Here is a 22610-nt window from a genome sequence, read left to right on the forward strand (position 1 = left end):
CTGATTTATTGAAAATGAAAAAAGGATAATTTAGAAGTAACCTGCCATGTGGTGGGTATATGAGTAATGTAGAAAGTAGAGGAAAGATAGGATAATTATATGCCTTGAAAATATTTAGTATCTGATCCCAGCAGCTCAGGCTTCTCTGTCAGGGCAAAGGACACCCTAACCTCCTTTTTACCATCTTGCCTCTTGGAGATCACCTATTGTCACCTTTTCTTCTTCTTCCACTCAGTAAATAAGAATGAGACAACTCCTTATATGATGAGAGTAGAATTACTTTTTAGTAGTTAAGTGTAATCAAGCTCATGCTTTGTTGTCTTTCATAGAAATTGAATTAAATGAAATTCTAGATGCATTTGTTTTCCCACTTCTGTTCAATGTACTCAAATCCAGTGAAGGATGAGTAATTATTACAAATATTCTTCCTCTTAAATCATATGACTTTTTTAACTGCAAAAAAAGTCTATAAACTAGTTAGGATATCATTTTATCATTTCAACTGGGCCTATTTGATGACTAGTTGAAGGAATGGGCAATCTTTTTTTTTTCCTAATATTTTTTTTATTTATTTCTAGGAGAGAGAGAGAGACAGACACAGCGTGAGCAGGGGAGGGTCAGAGAGAGAGGGAGACACAGAATCTGAAATAGGCTCCAGGCTCCGAGCTGGCAGTCAGCACAGAGCCCGACGCGGGGCTCGAACCCACGAACCGCGAGATCATGACCTAAGCGAAAGTCAGACGCTTAACCGACTAAGCCACCCAGGCGCCCCAGGAATGGACAATCTTATATATGAGGTGGTGGAGGAAAACTTTCAGGCTCCAGAAACTTTCTCTTTTCATGGAGTTTTCTTCATCGCTATCATGAGAAGTATTTTACTCCTGTGTTTTATATCTTTTCAACGTCCCACAGCCTGTTGCTGCCTTGACAAATACGCTAGGCATTTTATAAGCTACCGTGTGTTGAATATTCGAGTTGTTCCAGACAATGATATCTTCTATATGTGAGCTCATTTAACACTGAGTCAAGCAAGGATACTGTCCTTAATTTACAGATGAGTAAACTGTGAGTCCTAGGTATGGCTCTTCAACAAAAGGTGAGGGATCCAGAATTAGTAGAGAAGTCATTTTTCTAATTTCCAGGTCCTTGATTTTAACTACTTGCTGAACACTAGGTGAAAGGTAAAGCATACACATTGTTTTCTTCCTTACATTCATACCAGCACTTCTCACACAAGATATGCATGGATGTGGTGGTGGTGGTAGGGGGCTCCACATAAGCATTTTCCAATTTTCTCCAGACAACAACTGGGTGTCCTAATATTCATTTCAATTCTGACACTATCTATCTGAAATTATTATTGGATTTCTCACGTTAAGGTTTCCATCCCATAAGACTGTACCCAACCTCAGAGGCTAGCTAACTGCAAGTAGTGGGTCCTCAAGTTACCCGAATGTAGTGGATTCTCAGCCTACCTACAACTACAAAATGAGGGGTTCCCACAACCTCCTTCTTGAGTTTGATAATTTGTTAGCATGGCTTGCAGAACTCTGGAAAACAGTTTGCTTAACAGCCAGATGGGAGAAAAGCACAGAACAAGGTATGGAAAGGAGTATAGAGCTTACATAACTCTTCCAGGCAGCTACACTCTCATCAACAATACATGTTCAGCAAACTGGAACTCCCAAACCCCATACTTTAGGGATTTTTATCGAAGCCTCAAAACATGTGCGATTGATTAAATATGGGTCACTGGTGATTAATTCAATCTCAACCCCTCTTTTTCTGCAGAAGTTGGGGATAGGACTGAAAGTTCCAACCCTCTAATCACAAGGTTGCAATCTCCTGGCAACCAAGAGCTTTCTAAAAGCCTCCTCATTTACATAAACTCAGGTGTGGTTGAAAGGTGTTTATAAGGAATAACAAAAGACACTCTTTTTATTCTTGCTCTGGAGCTATTTCAAGAACTGAGGACAAAAGGCCAACTATAATAACAAAAGATGTTCCTATTGCTCTTATTGCTTAGAAAATTATGAGAGTTTTGGGTCTGTGCCAGGAAAGAGGATGAAGACAAAATATATATTTATTATAAATCACAATATCTTGCTAGGCAAATAATATGATAAAGACATTATTATTAAGTAGGTGGGGTTCAGTATACTATTTATATTTGCCCTCTATCAGTTGATGAATTTTTTTTAAAAGTTTATTTATTTATTTGTGAGAGAGAGTGAGAGAGCCTGCAAGTGGAGGAGGGGCACAGACTGAAGGAGACAGAATGCTAAGCAGGCTCCAGGCTCTGAGCTGCCAGCCTGCTAACACAGAGCCCAAAGCTGAAGTTGACCTCAAGTGGAAATCAGATGCTTAACTGACTGGGCCACCCAGGCGACCCAGTTACTGAATGGTTTTTAAGGAAATACTGATATTTCTAACTTAGGAATTCTCTTTCTCTTTTAGCTTCTATCTTTTCTGGCAACTTGTACACATATGTATTAGCAACAGTTTACACATATTACTATTTCCCTTTCCGCATACCCCCCAGATACTATATAGAATTGTCAAAGGAAATTTTTTTTACAACAATGCTTATTGCCTTAATCCATATTTATGACTATTGTAACTACAGTCCACTCATTTGTATTGTTGCAGAATCACAGGCAAAGAGATGTCAGCATCCTTCCACCATTTTTTCTTTCATAAAAGAATTATTGCACCAAAAACTCCTTTTTATACCCCTACACAAGATTTCATGTGGCCATGAAACAGCTACTTAGGTGACGTTTCTCAAAAAATTGGCATTCAGAGAACAACAGAAATAGAGACATCTGCTTCATAAAGAGTTCCCTTTTCCAGCGTGTAAAGAGGTTCAGATCTGAGAAAATCTCTGTAAGAGCGATTGGGATCAGTGTTTAGGCAGGACAGATTGGAGTAAAGTGTGAAATGGTTAAAATATTAGAGAAGGATTAATGAAACTAAGACTAAAAAGAGAATAAAGATTTTGTCCAATTGATTTGAATTCTCCTAAAAGGAAAATGAGTCCAAATCTGAAAAGACCATAGAACTAAGGAAAAATGAAGAGCTAGGCATCATAGTTACAGGTGCTTCAGGATTCAAACCACAGCTTATCACACATAATCACAATAGAGCGTAAAGATATTAAGAGGCAAAAGTAGGGAGTTTACCACAGGAAACAGGATTTGCAATCTTAACCAGAGCTCAAGAAGCTAGTGATCCACTGATCTTTAACAGGGAAGAAAACACAATTACATTAACCTAGGTTTAGAGTGTGTCTAAAGTAGCCAGATTCTGTTTTTTAAAAACTTTTAAATGTTTATTTATTTTTGAGAGAGAGAGAGTGAATAAAGTAAGCACAGAGAGAGAGGAGGAGAGGATCTGAAGTGGGCTCTGTGCTGACAGCAGAGACCTGGAAACGGGGCTCAAACTCATGAACCATGAGTTTATGACCTGAGCCAAAGTTAGAGGCTTAATTGACTGAGCCACCCAGGGACTCCTGCTTTTTTTTTTTTTTTTAAATATACTATCTTATTTTAAATTGTCCATTCTTCTTGAATTTGGTACTTCTGCATTATTTTTCTTTAGTTTTCCTTCTCTTTCTTCTTCTCCTTCCTTTTCCTAAGCCCCAGTATAACCAGCCTATTTCACACTCCTTATTCTACAAATCTACCCTAAACAAGTGAGCCATATTTATTTTAGAGAACTAATTTCATCTGGCTGTATCTGCAAGATGAACCCCCTCTTCAAATTTCTTCTAAGGACCACATTTAGTACCTGGAAAACAGTAGTTTGTTCAATATTTTGATAAACAAATGAGTTAATATAAGAAAGATAAACTCTTCTTCTAACAAATCCCTTTGAGAACCAATGCTAACAACTCTGAGATAAACAACTCCTTCTCTGCCACCAGGAAGCATGTGGTTAATATTGAAGGCTTTCATAAGATCATATATTAATGCACAAACAGTGACAGAAACAAGATTTCTTTTAGGACATAAAGACTGCCAGGAAAATTTACAACTGCAGTGAAACTGGGTTGGCATCTCGGTAGATAAAGAAGGAACACTTAATGATGGCTTTTCAGGCAAAGTAGACTAGAGCTCATGACAGATGGCAAGCAATGTTTTTCCATCTCATGGTTTCCATTTCCACAAAAATTAAGGCAGGACTACTGAAGTGTTCCCATTTTTTAGCTCAGGTTAAAGTCTGCAGGATTGGTTGCTTCTACCACTCTGACATATGTTATTATAGAACTTCATCAGAACGTTCTGGCTACACTGTCATCCACAGATCTGAACTAACTTGCTCAATGCTCAATCTGGTTGATGATAATGGTTGAATGATAGTGAGGGATGAAGTCTTCATTCCTCATCCAAGTTTCCTTCTGCAGGTATCAGAATCAGCCTCAAGAAGACAAATACCAACATCTATGGCATCCATCAATACATCCTATTTGAACCCCGGAACCATATTCTTGATTGGGATTCCCGGACTAGAACACGTGCAGTTTTGGATTGGGTTTCCCTTCTTTGCTGTGTGCCTAGTGGCTCTTCTGGGAAATATTATTTTACTAATCATCATTCCTACAGAACGCAGCCTGCATCAGCCCATGTACATTTTCCTGGCAGTGCTGGCGGCCACTGACCTGGGACTCTGTGCAGCCATTGCTCCCAAGATGTTGGCTATCTTCTGGTTCAGATCTAGCTCCATGGCCTTTGACACCTGCCTGGCTCAGTTGTTCTTCATTCATGCCTTGCAGTGCATGGAGTCTGGCATTCTGTTGGCCATGGCTTTTGACCGCTACATTGCCATCTGTGATCCACTGAGACACACATCCATCCTCACGCCTTCCATTCTGGGTCAGATGATAGTAACAGTGGCAATCCGGGCTACAGTGCTGGTTGGTCTGTTACCCATTCTAATCAAAAGATTACATGTTTTTCATTCTATTCTGATTGCCCACTCTTACTGTGAGCACATGGCTGTGGTCAAGCTAGCAGCAGAAGACATCCGAGTCAATAAAGCTTGTGGTCTTTTTGTGGGTTTTACCATACTGGGATTTGACATGATTTTTATCCTCATTTCCTATATCCTTATTTTCCAGGCTGTTTTTCGTCTATGCCAAAAGGAGGCACGGCTCAAAGCATTTAACACATGCACAGCCCATATTTTTGTTTTCCTGGAGTTTTATATTCTTGCCTTCTTCTCCTTCTTCAGCCACCGTTTTGGACATGTTGCTCCCTCTACCCACATTCTCCTGTCTACCATCTATCTCCTTGTGCCACCTGCACTCAACCCTATTGTTTATGGTGTAAAAAATAAGGTAATTCGTAAGCGTGTAACACAGATTTTTCTTCTGAGTCATGGATCCCACCAGTGATCTATCAAATGTTTGTGGTCAGATAGAGAACACTTTTATTTCCTAGAGATGGACACAGTTTGGACTCTGTGTGTTCACTGTTGGGGATTCACATCATTAGGCTCGATCTTAAAGGTTTTAGTTTCCCAAACCACAGCTAGGTTGACATAAAAAGTATCCAGATTTACAATGGTACTTTCTGCATGTAATGCATTTGACTTCTAATCTAATCTTTAACATGTCCTTCTTTTTACTTTCTTTGGGTTTAATTTACAGTTCTGTTTACTTCTTCATAAGGAAGCTTGATTATTGTTTTTCAAACTTTTTATTTTGGAATTTATGCATTTTCAAGTAGGGATTTATTTTAACCATTGCTTTTTTGCATACCACACATTTTGATATTCTGTATTTTGATTTGTTCAATTACAAATAAAAATATATATTTATTGTGACTTCTGTTATCCCTTGAAATATGCAATATACTCATACATGTAGGGTCATTTGTTTTTTAAAGAATATGTCTAAGTGAGTAATAAGGATTAGAGAGTCTTCCTGAAATGGAGAGCTGAGGCAAGTAAATAATTATATGAGAAAATGAACTTTGACATCTACCTCATATCACATAGCAAAATTAACTAAAGGTGAATCATAGACCTAAGCATTGAGGAAAAAACTATAAAGCTCTGGTCTGTAAACCAGACCTCATTAGAGAAGGAACAGCATTGGGTCACTGAGAGACAGAAAAGTGGCTGTGATACTGCTCCAGTAAAACTTTCCACAAATCCACCTTGTAGGATGCCAAGGTTTATGAGGAAACTGCTGGCTGCTGGGTGCTGCCTGCTTCACTTTTACTGCAGAATTTGGGCCCTGGAAGAGTTGCAAAAGCTGCAGGAGCCTACTGTAGACTAGAAGTGGCAAACAAACTGCACTGAGTCTGTGGAGTGACCACCTAGGAACCAAGAAGCAAAACCCTCTCCTCCTCAGTTCCTTGCCAGTGCCCATCACTGACAAACTGTAGCATTGCATCAGCTCTGAAAGAAAGTACTCAGAGGGCCAAGGTACATTTTCACAGAGAAGGCAAAAAGTGAATTTGGAGCTGAGAGGCAATGAATCGTTAACCAGCACAAGCTTCATGGAAAATAACAAAGTTGTTGGTACATGTACTGGGAACACAATATGCCAGTAGGGCCAGTCGGCCATTTATCTTCAGTGAGTATAGTGCTCACAGCAGTCCTCATCTATATAGACGACAATCAAATGTTCTCTTTGACATCTGCTAAACAAACAAGCAAAAAAAATTGGATAAGAAAGCACAGACCAAGTGTTAATACTCAGCTCTCCTGAAATCAAAGGTGAGGGTATTTTTAAGAGATGGATTGGAAGAGGCTATAGGCCAGCTATGTTTTCTAGTTGGCTATCCACTATGAAGGTTCAACATATGGGCTCATGTGAATGATATTCCTATTTTGCTCATGACTGGATATTTATATTTTATTATTTATTTATTTTTTAAAAATATTTATGTATTTATTTCAATAGAGGTGGGGAGGGGCAGAGAGAGAAGAGAGTGAGACTCCCAAGTAGGCTCTGCACTGTCCACACAGAGCCCAACATGGGGCTCAGTCANACAAGGGAGGGGCAATGAGAGGGGGTCAGATGATCCAAAGCAGGCTTTGAGCTCATAAGCTGGTAGCAGTGAGCCTGATGTGAGACTTAAACTCACAAACCCTGAGATTATGACCAGAGCTGAAGTCATATGCTTAACCAACTGAGCTACCTAGGTAACCCTGGATATTTACTTATTTATTTAAAAACTTTTAAAATGTTTTTATTTATTTTTAAGACAGAGAGAGACAGATACAAGCGGGGAAGGGGCAGAGAGAGAAGGAAACGCAAATCTGAAGCAGCTTCCATGATCTGAGCTATCAGCACAGAGCATGCTGTGGCACTAAAACTCATGAGCTGTGATATCATGACCTGAGCCAAAGTCCGACACTACACTGATTGAGCCACCCAAGTGCCCCTATTCTGGATATGTTAATAGGAACCCAGCACACTAAATTTTAACCAGAAACAAAAGTTCATATCAATACATAGAGAAAAAAAAAATCTTTAAAAGTTCTACATGAGATCTTCATTTGAAAAAATAAATACCCAGGTGTGCCTGGGTGGCTCAGTTGGTTAAACCTCAGACTTCGGTTCAGGTCATGATCTTGTCTTTCGTGAATTCTAGCCCCAGGACGGGCTCTGTGCTGACAGCTCAGAGCCTGGAGCTTGCTTCAGATTCTGTGTCTCCTTCTCTCTCTCTACCCCTACCCTTCTCATGCTCTGTCTCTATCTCAAAAATAAATTCACATTAAAAAATAATAATACAAATAGAAGTGTTGGCAAGAGAAGTAGGGAGCTCCATGCATTCGCTTGCACTCATCTCTCAAACAGAGAAGGCCTGAAGTAATAGGATACTGAACCACAGGAGTTTGGGAAGAGAAAGAGACAGAATACACTGGGAAGGAAACTTCATAAGTGCTTTGTGTGTTTATTGGATCTGTCCATGCGTTTGTGTGCCTTTGTTCCCTGTGTTGTTGTCTGTCTCTTTTCTTTTCCAGGGTTACCTCAAGACAAAAGCCAAAGCACACATGGTGGAGAGTCCCAAATAACACTATGAGTAGGGAAGCAAAATAACCAAAGTCTCAACAACACAAACCAAGAGACACCATTCAAAGAACACTTCCTGAATGGGCAGGCCCTGGACAGTCAAAGATCCTTCTTTAATATAGCAGTACCTTCAGGGGCAGAGGGCATAATAAGCTTTTAAAATTAACAAGAGATAGAAAGCTAACCAAAATGACAAAACAGAAGAACTCTCCTCCAAAGAAATTCCAGAAAGAAATGGCAGCTAAAGAATTGCTCAAAACAGATATAAGCAACATAACTGAACAAGAATTTAGAACAATCGTCATAAAATTAATCTCTGGGCTTGAAAAAAACATGGAAGACATCAGAGAAACTATTGTTACAAAGACTATGGAGCTTAAAAATAGTTGTGATTAATTAAAAAATGGTATAAATGAGATACATAATAAAATGGAGGCATACAATGCATGGATTAAAGAGGCAGAAAGGAGAATAAGTGATTTAGAAGACACAAATATAGAAAAAGAGGAAGCTGAGAAAAAGAGAGACAAACTGATCCAGGAACATGAAAGGACAGTTCAAGAGCTCAGCGATATAATCAAACAGAACAATATCCGTATCATAGGAATCCCAGAAGAGGAAGAGAGGGGAAAAGGTGCTGAAGGAGTCCTTGAACAAATTATAATAGAAAACTTCCCCAACCTGGGGAGGGAAGTAGACGTTGAAACTCAAGAGGCACAGAGAACTCCCCTCAGATGTAATTTGAATCGATTTTCTGCATGGCATATCATAGTGAAACTGGCAAAATATAAGGACAAAGAGAGAATTTTGAAAGCAGCTAGGGAGAAAAGGGCCCTACCATACAAAGGGAAACCTATCAGAGTGGTGACAGACCTATCTACTGAAACTTGGCAGGCCAGAAAGGAATGGCAGGAGATCTTCAATGTGATGAACAGAAAAAAAAAAAAATACACCCAAGAATCTTCTATCCAGCAAGCCTGTCATTCAGAATACAATGAGAGATAAGTCTTTCCAAATAAACAAAAATTGATAGAATTTGTCACCACTAAACCAACCCTACAAGAAATCCTGAGGGTTACTCTCTGAGGGAAATGTTGCAAGGAACACAAGATATCAGAGACATCACCACAAGCATGAATCCCACAAAGGACACAATGACTCTAAACCCATATATTTCAATAATAACACTGAATATAAATGGGCTGAATATTCCAATCAAAAGACATAAGGTAGCAGAATGGATTAAAAAAAACAAAATCCATCTATTTGCTGTCTACAAGAAACTCATTTTAGACTGGAAGATACCCTCAGATTGAAAGTAAGGGGATGGAGAAATATCTATCACATTACTGGAAGTCAAAAGAAAGCTGGAGTAGCTATACTTACATCAGACAAAATGGACTTTAAAGTAAAAACAGTAACAAGAGATGAAGAAGGGCATTATATAATAATTACAGGGTCTATCCATCAGGAAGAACTAGCAATTATAAATGTCTACGCACTGAAAATGGGAGCACCTAAATATATAAAACAATTAATCACAAACAGAAACAATCTTATGGATCAGAATGTGCTAATAGCAGGGGACCTTACTACTCCACTTACAGCAATGGATAGGCCAACTAGACAGAGAATCACTAGAGAAATAATGGACTTGAATGACACACTGGACCAGATGGATTTGACAGATATATTTAGAAGTCTACATTCTAAGACTATGGAATTCACTTTCTTCTCAGGTGTGTATGGCACATTCTCCAAGGTAGATCACATACTGGGACATAAAGCAGCTATCAATAAATATTAAAGAATTGAGATCATACCATGCACACTTTCAGATCACAATGCTATAAAACTTGAAATCAATCACAGGAAGAAGTCTGGAGAACCTCCACAAACATGAGGTTAAAGAACACTCTACTAAATAATGAATGGGCCATGGGGCGCCTGGGTGGCTTAGTCGGTTAAGAGTCCGACTTTTACTTAGGTCATGATCTCCTAGCTCGTGGGTTCGAGCCCCAGGTCAGGGCTCAGAGCCTGGAGCCAATTTCAGAGTCTGTATCTCCCTCTCTCTCTCTGACCCTCCCCTGCTCACGCTGTCTCTCTCTCTCTCTCTCTCTCTCTCTCCTAGAAATAAATAAAAAATATTAAAAAAAAAAAGAATGAATGGGCCAATCACACAATTAGAGAAGAAATTTTAAAAACGGAAATAAATGAAAATGAAAATATAACAATCCAAACTCTATGGGATGCTGCAAAGTCAGTCCTAAGAGGAAAGTACATTGCACTCCAAGCCTATTTCAAGAAATTAGAAAAAGCACAAGTACAAAATCTAACAGAGCACCTAAAGGAACTAAGGGAGAACAACAGGAGCACCCCAAACCCAGTAGGAGAAGAGAAATTATAAAAATCAGGGCAGAAATAAACAATATAGAAAAAAAAAAAACCAGTTGAACAGATCAACTAATCCAAGAGTTGATTTTATGAAAAAATAAAATTGACAAACCTCTAGCCAGGCTTCTCAAAAAGAAAAGAGAGAGCACTCAAATAAACAAAACCGTGAATGAAAAAGGACTTATAACAACCAACCCCTCAGAAATACAAGAAATTATCAGAGAATACTATGAAAAATTATATGCAAACAAACTAGACAACTTAGAAGAAATGAACAAATTCCTAAACACAGACACTACTGAAATTCATAAGGGAAGAGGTAGAAAATCTGAACAGACCCATAACTAGTGAGGAAATCGAATCAGTTATCAAAAATCTCGCAACAAATAAGAGTCCTGGGCCAGATGGCTACCCTGGGGAATTCTAACAGACATTTAAACAGAATTAATACCCATTCTTCTCAAGCTATCCCAAAAAATAGAAATCGAAGGAAAACTTCCAGATTCATTTTAGCTAGCATCACTTTGATTCCCAAGCCACACAGAGACCTAGCAAAAAAAAANAAGAAATTATCAGAGAATACTATGAAAAATTATATGCAAACAAACTAGACAACTTAGAAGAAATGAACAAATTCCTAAACACAGACACTACTGAAATTCATAAGGGAAGAGGTAGAAAATCTGAACAGACCCATAACTAGTGAGGAAATCGAATCAGTTATCAAAAATCTCGCAACAAATAAGAGTCCTGGGCCAGATGGCTACCCTGGGGAATTCTAACAGACATTTAAACAGAATTAATACCCATTCTTCTCAAGCTATCCCAAAAAATAGAAATCGAAGGAAAACTTCCAGATTCATTTTAGCTAGCATCACTTTGATTCCCAAGCCACACAGAGACCTAGCAAAAAAAAAGAGAGCTACAGGCCAATATCCTTGATGAATATAGATGAAAAAAATCTTCAACAAGATACTTGCAAATCGAATCNTGCCACCAGCATTCTTCTCAAAACTAGAACAAACTATCCTAAAATTTGTAGGGAACCACAAAAGACCCTGAATAGCCAAAGTAATAGTGAAAAAGAAAACGAAAACGGGAGGCATCATCATCCCGGACTTTAGCCTGTACTACAAAGCTGTCATCATCAAGACAGTATGGTATTGGCACAAAAACAGACACATAGACCAATGGAACAGAATTGAGAACTCAGAAGTGGACCCAAAAGTATACAGCCAACTAATCTTTGACAAAGCAGGGAAGAATATCCAATGGAAAAAAGACAGCCTTTTTAACAGATGGTGTTGGGAGAACTGGACAGCAACATGCAGAAGAATGAAACTAGATCATTTTCTCACACCATGCACAAAAATAAACTCAAAATGGATAAAGGACCTGAACGTGACACAGGACACCATCAAAATCCTGGAAGAGAAAGCAGGAAAAATCTCCTTGACCTCCATCGCAGCAGTTTCTTACTTGACACATCCCCAAAGGCAAGGGAATCAAGAGCAAAAATAAACTATTGGGACCTCATCAAGATTAATATCTTCTTCACAGCAAAGGAAACATCCCATAAAACTAATAGGCAACCAACGGAATGGGAATAGACAGTTGCAAATGACATATTATATAAAGGACTAGTATTCAAAATCTATAAGGAACTCCTCAAACTCCACACCCAAAAAAAAAATAATCCAGTGAAGAAATGGGCAGAAGACATGAGCAGACACTTCTCCAAGGAGGACATCCAGATGGCCAACAGACACATGAAACGATGCGCAGCATCCCTCATCATCAGAGAAATACAAATCAAAACCACACTGAGATACCATCTCACGCCAGTCAGAGTGGCTAAAATGAACAAATCAGGGGACTCTAGATGCTGGTGAGGATGTGGAGAAACGGGTACCCTCCTACACTGTTGGTGGGAATGTAAGCTGGTGCAGCCCCTCTGGAAAACTGTATAGAGGTTTCTCAAAAAATTAACAATAGAACTCCCCTATGACTCAGCAGTAGCACTGCTGGAATTTACCCAAGGGATACAGGAGTGCTGATGCATAGGGGCACATGTGCCCCAATGTTCATAATGTTATGCCTGAATCGCGAGTCCCCAGAGACCTCCAAGGAGCCCACACTGATGCAAGTACAAAAGGGTCTTCATTACAAGCTTGAGCAGGGGCTCACCTGTCTTCCTGGCAGCGAAGTGGAGCCCTGAACAGTTGCGAGCAACGTTTTTATGGGGTAAGGGCGGGAGTGTTACCGTGCACACGTTGTACATTTTGCATCATTACATAAGCACCAATCATAATTGTACAATACCCATAGTAACAGTTTTGACCATTTAGTATCTGCGAGGCATCCATTACTTTGGGCGGGACCCAATCATGACCTTTGAGAATCTTTTGAAAATGACCAATTATGAGGTGGGCTCAGAGGATCTATGTGGGGCTTATGCAAGCGATGAATGATTGGCTATTTTACACAAAGTAACTACCTGCAGTTCCCAGCCCTGACTTGTCTCCAAGACTACAGGAATGTTACATGTTTCTTTTGATTGGCAGATCCGAGGGCGGTCTGAGGGTGGCTTCAGCTGAGGCTTTTCCTGGAACTGGGACTACATGCAGCCTGAGGTTGTTTCTAATGGAGGACTTCATTTCAGGCTCCTCAATAGCAGCACTCTCAACAATAGCCAAAACATATAAAGAACCTAAATGTCCATCAACTTACAAATAGATCAAGAAGATGTGGTTTCTCTATACAATGGAATATCACATAGCAATGAGAAAGAATGAAATCTGGCCATTTGTAGCAATGTGGATGGAACTTGAGGGTGTTATGCTGAGCTAAATAAGTCAGGCAGAGAAGGACAAATACCATATGTTTGCACATATAGGAGGATTAGGAGGAACTTAACAAAGGGCAAAGCAGGAGAAGCAGGGGAAAAATGGTTGGGGAGAGGGAGCGAGGCAAACCATGAGAGACTCTTGAATGCTGAGAACAAACTGAGTGAGTGGGGGTGGGGGAGAGGGGAAGGGAGGTGATGGGCATGGAGGAGGGTACTTGTGGGGATGAGCACTGGGTGTTATATGGAAACCAACTTTACAATAAACTATTTAAGGAAAAAAAATAAAGGCAATACTTATGAAAAAAATAAAATAAAATAAATAGAAAATAATAATACAAAATAAAAAACTATATATCTAGAACAAGCACTTCTTTCTACCTCATTTACTAAGTAACTACCTAGTACAAAATATTAATTTTTTCTGCACGTTATAGTCACAATGTAGTAGATTGTATTCTTAGTTCCTGATATTTACCAAACTTTTAAAATAATATCACTCATATCATTACATGAGCATTTTTCCGTATTAATCACATCAGTATCCATCATGTGACTTCCTTTTGCCAATGAAATATAAACAGAGAGACTTATATCACTTATGAACTAATGATTTAAAATTCATCATTTACTGGGGCGCTTGAGTGGCTCAGTTGATTAAGTGTCCACCTTCAGATCAGGTCATGATCTCACTGTTGGTGCGTTCGAGCCTCGTGTCAAGCTCTGTGCTGACAGTTCTGAGCCTGGAGCCTGTTTCGGATTCTGTGTCTCCCTCCTTCACTAACCCTGCCCTGCTAGCACAAGCACTCTCTCTCTCTCAAAAATAAACTTTAAAGTTCATCATTTACTTTCACAGTGTCTGTTTCTCCCATGACACAACAATAGCAGTGGTTAACAAAGGGACTCCACCTTCAGCCTGAGCCCTGGATCAAAGCAGCAAAACTGACACAAAGCTGACCTTTGCTGTTACAAGTTCCTGAGATTTAGGGAATTTATTTTACTACAACATTATTTAGTCTGTGTTGATTGATACAGATTTTAAATGGTTCCCTGACTCAACCATTTTCTATTTGATCAATTACCAAAGAAATAGCCAAGGATCTTACTTAAATACAGTTCATAACAGTAACACTTCCCTCCCATAAAACCAAACTCGATTTCTCGCTTTTTTTCTTTTTTCTTTTGTAAATGAGAGCCTAGGTGTTACAATTGCATCACTCTTACCTCTCAAAATTATCTTTTATTTTAGTTTTCAAATGTTTATTTATTTTGAGAGAGAAAAAAAGAGTCTGAGTGGGGAGTGGAGGAAGGGCAGAGAGAGATAGAGAAGAGAAATTCCAAGTAGGCTCCATGGTGTCATGGCCAGAGCCCGATGTGCGGCTGGATCAGGAACTGTGAGGTCAGACCAGAGCCAAAATCAAGAGTCAGATGCTCAGCTGACTGAGTCACCCAGGCACCCCTCGAAATTGTCTTTTATAAGTGAATCCCCCTTGCTTATTACTTTCCAGTTCCCTAGGTCTCCTTACAGCTAGCTACCAAACATGCATTGTATGTTCAACTTCAATGTCTTTGCATTTTCTGTTTTCGTTGACGTCAACACCACTCCCCCAGTATCCATGAAGCCCACACTTACCCTACACTGGAACACACTATTGCAGTTCACCTGCTCTCCGATCCTTCTGTGTACCCTTATACACACGTGTGTATACACCCACACCCACACACATTCAGAAAGAGAGAGACTGAGAGGCTTGTTTCTAGGGTTTTAATCCTCATCACTAGGGGAACCTAATATCCATTTTTAAAATTAATCCACAAGGAAAGAATAGTGAGAGAATTAAAAAGTGAAGCATTTGACAATGTTGGCATAAAATAAATATAGTAAATAATTTCAAAGTTAGGTGTTAGTCATGTAAAGGAGTTATGAACATGGTAATAACTTCCATGGAGACTAGAAAGCACTCGCTCAGGTTGCTAATTATAAGCGTGAGTGGCCTCAACAAAATGAGTCTGATACTTAATAGAGACAAAGGAAACAATATAATGCTGTGATGAAAACAAGAGTAACTGGGAAATGAAACGTTTGTTTTAGCAAAAAGAGTGAGATAATTTCTGTAGAGGTCCTTTAGCTTCAATTTTAAGTCTCCAACATAATTTTGCATGCTGAGTTGTATATATAAAGATAAGTATCTTTTCTGTTCCCTTAAGCCACAAGTCTGGCCACAGGCCAGAGAGTGAACTAAACTGTTGTATTCCCTCTTTTCCATCTACAAATTTTCTATTTCCTAGATGTTCCCCCCCGCACAGGTTTCTAATGATCTCAGATTCACCATGATCTGAACCATAATTTGAGACTTCCTGATTCTAATTCTTTGAAAATAACTTCTTATGCAGTAATAGTGCTTTCTGGCTATCTCTCAGGCAAGGGATACCTTTCTCCTTCAAAATGGGGCTGAGTTTCAGACAAGTGATGAGCTCTCTAGGGCAGGTCTGAAAATTGCCCTGGGATCATCTCAAATTCAAAGGCCAAGAAAAGCAACAGCTAAATACAGATGATAAAAGATACTTAGCTATTAGTTCCTTTCCAAATCTTAAGCCTAGTGAAAGAAAGAGAGAGAGAGAGAGAGAGAGAGAGAGGAAAGAAAGAAAGAAAGAAAGAAAGAAAGAAAGAAAGAAAGAAAGAAAGAAAGAAAGAAAGAAAGAAAGAAAGAAAGAAAAAGAGAAAGCTGTTTCATCCATCTAACTCTCTTTTTCTCTTGGTGAGTTTCTATTCCATGAACTGGGACCTGAGTATGGCTCAATCTTTCCAATTGTAGCAAATTTTAAGAGGAAATGGAAAGGATAGTGAGTTAGATTATCTTAATCCTGCATCTTTCAGTAACATACTTTTCTTTGACATTTTCTCAGACCCAAGTATATTTGTCAATAATAATATGAGAGATGGAAGAGATACAAAGGTAATCTAAGTACCATCTTCTTAATCCCATGTGAAGACAATTATGAGCTTTCATCCCAGTTAATTAGTGGCAGGGCAAAAAAAATAAGGTTTTCAAGCCCCTTCACTAATGTTCAGTATGAAGAAGTTCTAGCTTTGCTTGGTTTACCAGAAATATGAAGATAATCTGTGTTTTTGAATGGTGTGTGTGTGTGTTTGCAGTCTGAGCAGGAAAGCTTATAAGATATGAAGAGAAAGTCAAAGATGGGAACGTCCTATTTATTGCCTTTACTAGTTTCACTATCTGGGCTTGTTGCCACTCTAAGTATAGCTCATAACCCATCCCCTGAAATACAGTTTTCTCTTTATCTAGGACATCAAAAATCTAGTGTTTTTGTCTCTTATTTCTTATACTTTACCCTGCCTCCATTTCTTCTTACTCTTCTCTCCTTCTCTTTTACTCAGGGACCAGGAACGAACATTTTTCTGATCTGATTAATACAGAAAGATTGCATAAGATGCATGCCTTTATGGTCTTAGAAACTACTAGAAACTAGTTTTCCTATTCATGGGTTTTCCATCTACCTACTAAGACTTTATATTTATTTTTTAGTTTTTTTTTTTAATTTTTATTTATTTTGAGCAGTGGTGATGGGCAGAGAGAGGGAGAGAGAGAGAATTCCAAGCAGGCTCCACACTGTAAATGCGAAGCCTAATGTAGGACTCAAACTCACAAACCATGACCTGATCCAAAATCAAGAGTCCAACACAACTGACTAAGCCACCCTGGTGCCCCTACCTAGTAAGACTTTAAAAGAGGACATGATTATTTCTCAGGTGAAGTGGTCGAATTAATTTAAATCAGTGAAATATATTGACTCCACCATGGTCTGCCCATGACTAAGAAGCCATTTTTTGTTGTAACAAGGATCATTTCATCTGCTTACATGAATGTCCAATCCCATAGATCAAATTGAGGGAGTTTATTCAACATCTCATAAAGTTTTAATCAACTCTTATTTTCAGTAAGTTTCTCATTTCTATATATTTTTTAATGTTTATTTATTTTCAGAGACAGCATGTGCACAAGTGGGGGATGTGTCAGCACAAGCCTGATGTGGGGCTCAATCTCACCAACTGTGAGATGATGACCTGACCTGAGTCAAAATCAAGAGTTAGATTCCCAACGACTGAGCCCCCAGACGCTCTCATTTCTCTATTTTTGTTTTACCTTTTGTTTTGTCTTTCTCAAGAAGGCAGTGATGTGTCTGTCTTCTAAGAAGTTCTATACAGGTTCTGATAAGCACTAACTTCCCAACACTGAGCGCTTACTTTCTTCCGTGCTTTGTACTGAGTTCTTCACTTATAAACTAAAACAGTTCTCCCAATAGTTCAATGAGTTAAGTGCTATTATTACTCCCATTTACAATTGAGTGAAATTAAGGAACTGGGCAAGATTCCATGTAACATATCATAGAGCCAGCAATAGTCGATATATTTCTAAATTCTTATCTTGTTATTTTCATACTATTTTTTATCTTTTTATCAGATTATCAGTCTGGTACAGCTTCAAGAAGAAACAGTGGAGAGGCTCAGGAAAACAGAAGTCATCATACCAATAGGTCCTAGAGACAGGAGACACAGGCCCTCCAGGGCTGAACAGAAAACCACCAGGGTGATCAGAAGACAGAGGAAAGGAGGAGGAGGAGAGATGGGGGAAGGCAGAGCATTTAAGTACTTAAGCTGTGGCTTTTGTTGGTATTTCCATAGGAAAGGAAGGAAGGGAAATGTGAACAGTTTAGAATTGGGTAGTTTGAATAAATTTGGCAGATTTTGGGTTAGAGATGCAGTGTCTAGTTTCCTGTACTTGGCGCCAGGATGATTAAGGCAGAGGAATAAGGCTTCTGGACAGGAGTGGACCAGATAAAGGAACTATGGACTGGTTAGTTTGCATATCAAAGGTATGATTCTAGCTCGGCCTTTTGTTATCTCTAAGAATTAACTAACTCAGCCAGAAAGGGGTGGGTCTCCGTCAGCCAGAAATTTTTTGTAAGCTATCAAAGCATCATAATATACAAAAAATTACATATATATAATATCATATATAAAACATTGTATATAATGTATATTTTATCATATACAAATTTAATTTTTGTTACTGATGCTTATTTTATTTACATTTACATATTTCATATTTTCTTACATATTTATATAATATAAATTACATATACAAATGTTTATATAAATATGTATTTGTCTAATATAAATTTATTTTATATAATACATATTTATTTTGCTTGTATCATTATTTATTATTATAATTATTTTATGTATTATAAATATACAAATAATGCAAACATATGTTTGTATTTATATATTTATATATAATATATTTTTATATTTTTACATGTAATATATGCTATATTATTTAGCATTTTATCCTTACACTGTCAGGCACTTATAAATATATCTAGGATATATTGCCTTTTACTGTTCCTTTAGGCTCTGCCTTTGTCTACTCATGTCACCTTAAAAGATATATTCATGTTTATCAGCAATCGCTTCTAGAGAATCCACTGCTTCCTCACCTAACCTCATTTATTTGAACATCATACAGAATATCCTTTTTTTAAAAAACTTTTTAAAAATGTTTACTTATTTTTAAGAGAGAGAGAGCATGAGCAGGGGAGGGGCAGTGAGAGAGGGGGACATCCAATCGGAAGCAGACTCCATGCTCTGAGCAGTCAGAACAGAGCCCAATGCAGGGCTCAAACTCATGAACTATGAGATCATAACCTGAGCTGAAGTCAAACATTCAACCAACTGAGCCACCCAGGCGCCCCATCATAGGTAATTTCCTTTCACAAAATTTCTAACTATTTTAATATATAGTTTTTTATTGCCTTGGTCATAGTCTATTGATATATAGCTATAGAAGGTCATATAATTATCTCCTACTCTGCATTAGCTAGTAAAGTATTTTAGATTTTATTGCATTAGGGACTTCTTAGTTATAGCCACATCTGTATTCCTACTGATTGTGATCTGGTCTTTTTTTTTTTTCCTATGATGTTGTAGCAGTAATCCTTCCAGTTTCCCTTCAAAGAAAAATGTACAAAATCTCATTCAGAGTGGTATTCCCTATTCAATGATTTAGCTATAACAAAATCATAAAGAAAACACAATGAAACTTTTGGATGATTTTAAGCTTGTAGAATGGTTAATGAAAAAGTAAAAAAGAGTACATAAAGTTATCTTAAGATTTACTGAATAAATTTATAAGGAAAGAGAGCAAATTATAAATATTCCAGAAGTTTGAGGTGGGTGTGAAGTGGGAGAGCACAATCAAAAGGAGCAATTATTTTCTTGACCAAAATTAACACCAGTAAAATGAATGAAAGCACCTTGGATACCTCCAGCTCCCTTAAGGACAGTAGAGTGGCTCACAGCCAACCCTGCCTTTTTGCCTCTGAAAAACACTAATATCATAAAAATATTTAAGCTACACTGATTTTCCAATAGATCTATTTCTGTAGGTTACCATTCTATCCTAATTTATGGTGCCTCTTTATTCAATTGACTTCCTATCAATCTTCACAACTTTTTGTCTTCTCTAGGATCTGTGAGTACTTACATCACCATCCACCCCATTCTGCTTACATATCCACTTTGAAAGTTAACCAAACAGAATTATCTCAGTGAGTCAAATACATTCTACCTCTGCTGATAAAAGAACAACTCCTCCATATCATTTCCAAGAACCTGGATAATGGGTCTGCACATAGTCAGCTCAACCAGTATTTGCACAAGGAACAAATCTCCTTATTTCCCACTCTGAGAGTCAATTTCTAAGATTTGTGGGAAGGTATTTTACTCCCTAAACCACAGAAAATGAGAAGACTGGGAAAGGTTTCCACTTTCTGGAGATTCTGAGCTTTGGAAAAAATGGACAGGGCTACAGGACTGAGAATCTATTCTATGACATCAAGTGCCACAGAGGGATTTCATCTAATCTGAAAGGTGTCTGGAGTTTGAAGATGAATATAGACAAAAGAGCTCATAGCGTCCTCTGTAGCATCATCTGAGAACACTTCAGAACCTAGCAAGATCAATGATCTTGGAATCATAAATTCCATTTCTACAATTGCTTTATGCAGACACACACACTGGCTTTGGGAAAAGATATTCAACAATCTTATTCTAATACTGACTTGTTGATTCCCCAAAAGTCAAAGCAGTGACCATATTTCCATCCATGTTTTTCATATTATAGAAGAAATGTTCAGAATTCCCTTCCTTTTCATCCATAATTTTTCTCTGAATAGGTATCACAGTCAGTGGAGAGAAAAGGATTTATCAGCTTGATGGGATCTACCAACATGTCATATCTGAACCCAAAGACAGTGACCCTGATTGGGATTCCTGGACTAGAGCATGTGCAGTTTTGGATTGGATTTCCCTTCCTTGGAGTGTGCCTGGTGGCTCTGCTGGGGAACATTTTCTTGTTAATCATCATCCATACAGAACGCAGTCTTCACCAACCCATGTACATCTTTCTGGCAGTGCTGGCTGCCACTGACCTAGGGCTCTGTGTAACCATTGCTCCCAAGATGTTGGCCATCTTCTGGTTTGGCTCGTGCTCCATGGCTTTTGATGCTTGCCTCACTCAGCTCTTCTTTATCCACGCCTTGCAGGGCATGGAATCTGGTACCCTGCTGGCCATGGCCTTTGATCGCTATGTTGCCATCTGTGATCCTTTACGGCACACATCCATCCTCACACCTCTCTTTATAGTTCGAATCGTACTGATGGTGGCAATCCGGGCAACGGTGCTTGTTGGAATTTTACCCATTCTGCTTAAACGCCTACAACTTTTCCAATCTGTGGTCATTGTCCATTCCTACTGTGAACACATGGCTGTGGTCAAGCTGGCTGCAGAAGATGTCCATATTAGTAAATCATATGGGCTTTTTGTGGCCTTTGCAATTCTAGGTTTTGACATGATCTTTGTCTTGATCTCCTACATTCTGATATTCCAGGCTGTTTTTCGTCTTCCCCAAAAGGAGGCACGACTCAAAGCATTCAATACTTGTACTGCCCATATTGTTGTCTTCCTGGAGTTTTATATCCTTGCGTTTTTTTCCTTCTTCAGTCACCGTTTTGGACATGTATCACCCTATGTTCATATCCTCTTATCTACCATCTATCTCCTTGTGCCCCCTGCCCTTAACCCCATTATCTATGGTGTGAAGACCAAGGAGATCCGCATGCGGATTGCTCAGATTTATATTCTTAAGCCTGACACCCAGAAGTGATTCAAGTATAGTATGATACCAGGAAAATATATATTTACCCATTTAAGATAGAAACTACTTGTACTATATTTATGTTGGTGATACTTTTATGTTATAAGGATCTCCCTAAATAATTTATATTCCCCAAACAAGAGAAATCAGAAGGTGAGATAAACTTGAGTAACAAGTATATAAACATCTCAAATTCCTATCATCTCTCCCATCTCTCTATTCCTTTCTTCCTTCATTTTTTCTCTTTGCTTTCCTTCCTTCTATCATTTCTTTCTTGTTTTTTCTTTCCTTCCTCATTTGCACATCTTTTGTATCTTTCTTCAATACCAAGAGGCAGTTTATCCTCTGATGTGTAACAGTGACAAAGACATATTCTATGATTTCAAAAGCTGAGAGTATAGTTACAATATAAAATACTGAGCAAATATAATTTAATGTTATTTAGGCCATGGTAAGAGAATAAGAAAAGATCTACTTTCACATGTGAGAAGCAACTTATTTAGATTTTAGAAGGAATCAGAGAAGACCTCATACAGGAGGTCAAGGCAAAAGTGAGCTTTGACTAACACATTTTACTTAAAATGATGAAATGTTATTAACCAAGATTTCACATTTTTAAAACACCATCATCATAACTCATAAAAAGCTGGAGAAGTATATGCCAGTGTCTGTGAATCTAACGTCCTTGAGCACTTGATTAGGAAAAAGCAGGCTCATCTGTGTCTTCCTCAGTGATCAAACTATACAAAGAACTGTGACGTAGGGAATTATGTATTAGTATATCAAAATCTGACACATGGTTTTATTCTATTGTAGAACTATAGTCCTTTTAGTGGATAAATACACAATTCAACTTTTCAGAGTTGCCATTGACTAGATTGTGATGGCGTTGGAAGGAGTTAATTCTCTGAATGGTGTGGCAACTCACTATGAACTCCCCCCCACCAAATGTTATTAAGAGGTACTTTGAAGATTTTTGAGATGTAATCCATCAATTTGAGCAAATTCTCAGATGAGAGATATAAAACTGCTCACAAGGGCTTAGAAGCTAGTGAAGAAAATCCAAAAACTTTGAAGTTAAGCCATATATCTCCCTTAGTT

The 22610-nt window shown here is 38.3% G+C and overlaps 2 protein-coding genes across 2 annotated transcripts; both read left to right on the plus strand.

Annotated features, from left to right (window-relative positions):
• Window positions 1-4444: 4444 nt before the first annotated feature.
• Window positions 4445-5395, plus strand: LOC144225563 (olfactory receptor 52A1-like). Its single transcript, XM_077756784.1, has one exon. The coding sequence runs from the start codon at window positions 4445-4447 to the stop codon at window positions 5393-5395; it is 951 nt and encodes a 316-aa protein (XP_077612910.1).
• A 15172-nt stretch (window positions 5396-20567) lies between these two features.
• LOC144225564 (olfactory receptor 52A1-like) lies at window positions 20568-21518 on the plus strand. The gene has a single exon (XM_077756785.1). It carries the CDS (start codon window positions 20568-20570, stop codon window positions 21516-21518), a length of 951 nt encoding a protein of 316 aa, XP_077612911.1.
• The last annotated feature ends 1092 nt before the right edge of the window (window positions 21519-22610 follow it).

Source organism: Crocuta crocuta, unplaced genomic scaffold (assembly GCF_008692635.1).
Source record: "Crocuta crocuta isolate KB4526 unplaced genomic scaffold, BGI_CrCroc_1.0 scaffold666, whole genome shotgun sequence".
Taxonomy (NCBI): Eukaryota; Metazoa; Chordata; class Mammalia; order Carnivora; family Hyaenidae; genus Crocuta; species Crocuta crocuta.

What these genes read in the sequence shown, in the direction of transcription:
- LOC144225563 (XM_077756784.1), top strand. Translation starts at nt 4,445, where the DNA reads ATGGCATCCATCAATACATCCTATTTGAACCCCGGAACCATATTCTTG.
- LOC144225564 (XM_077756785.1), top strand. Translation starts at nt 20,568, where the DNA reads ATGGGATCTACCAACATGTCATATCTGAACCCAAAGACAGTGACCCTG.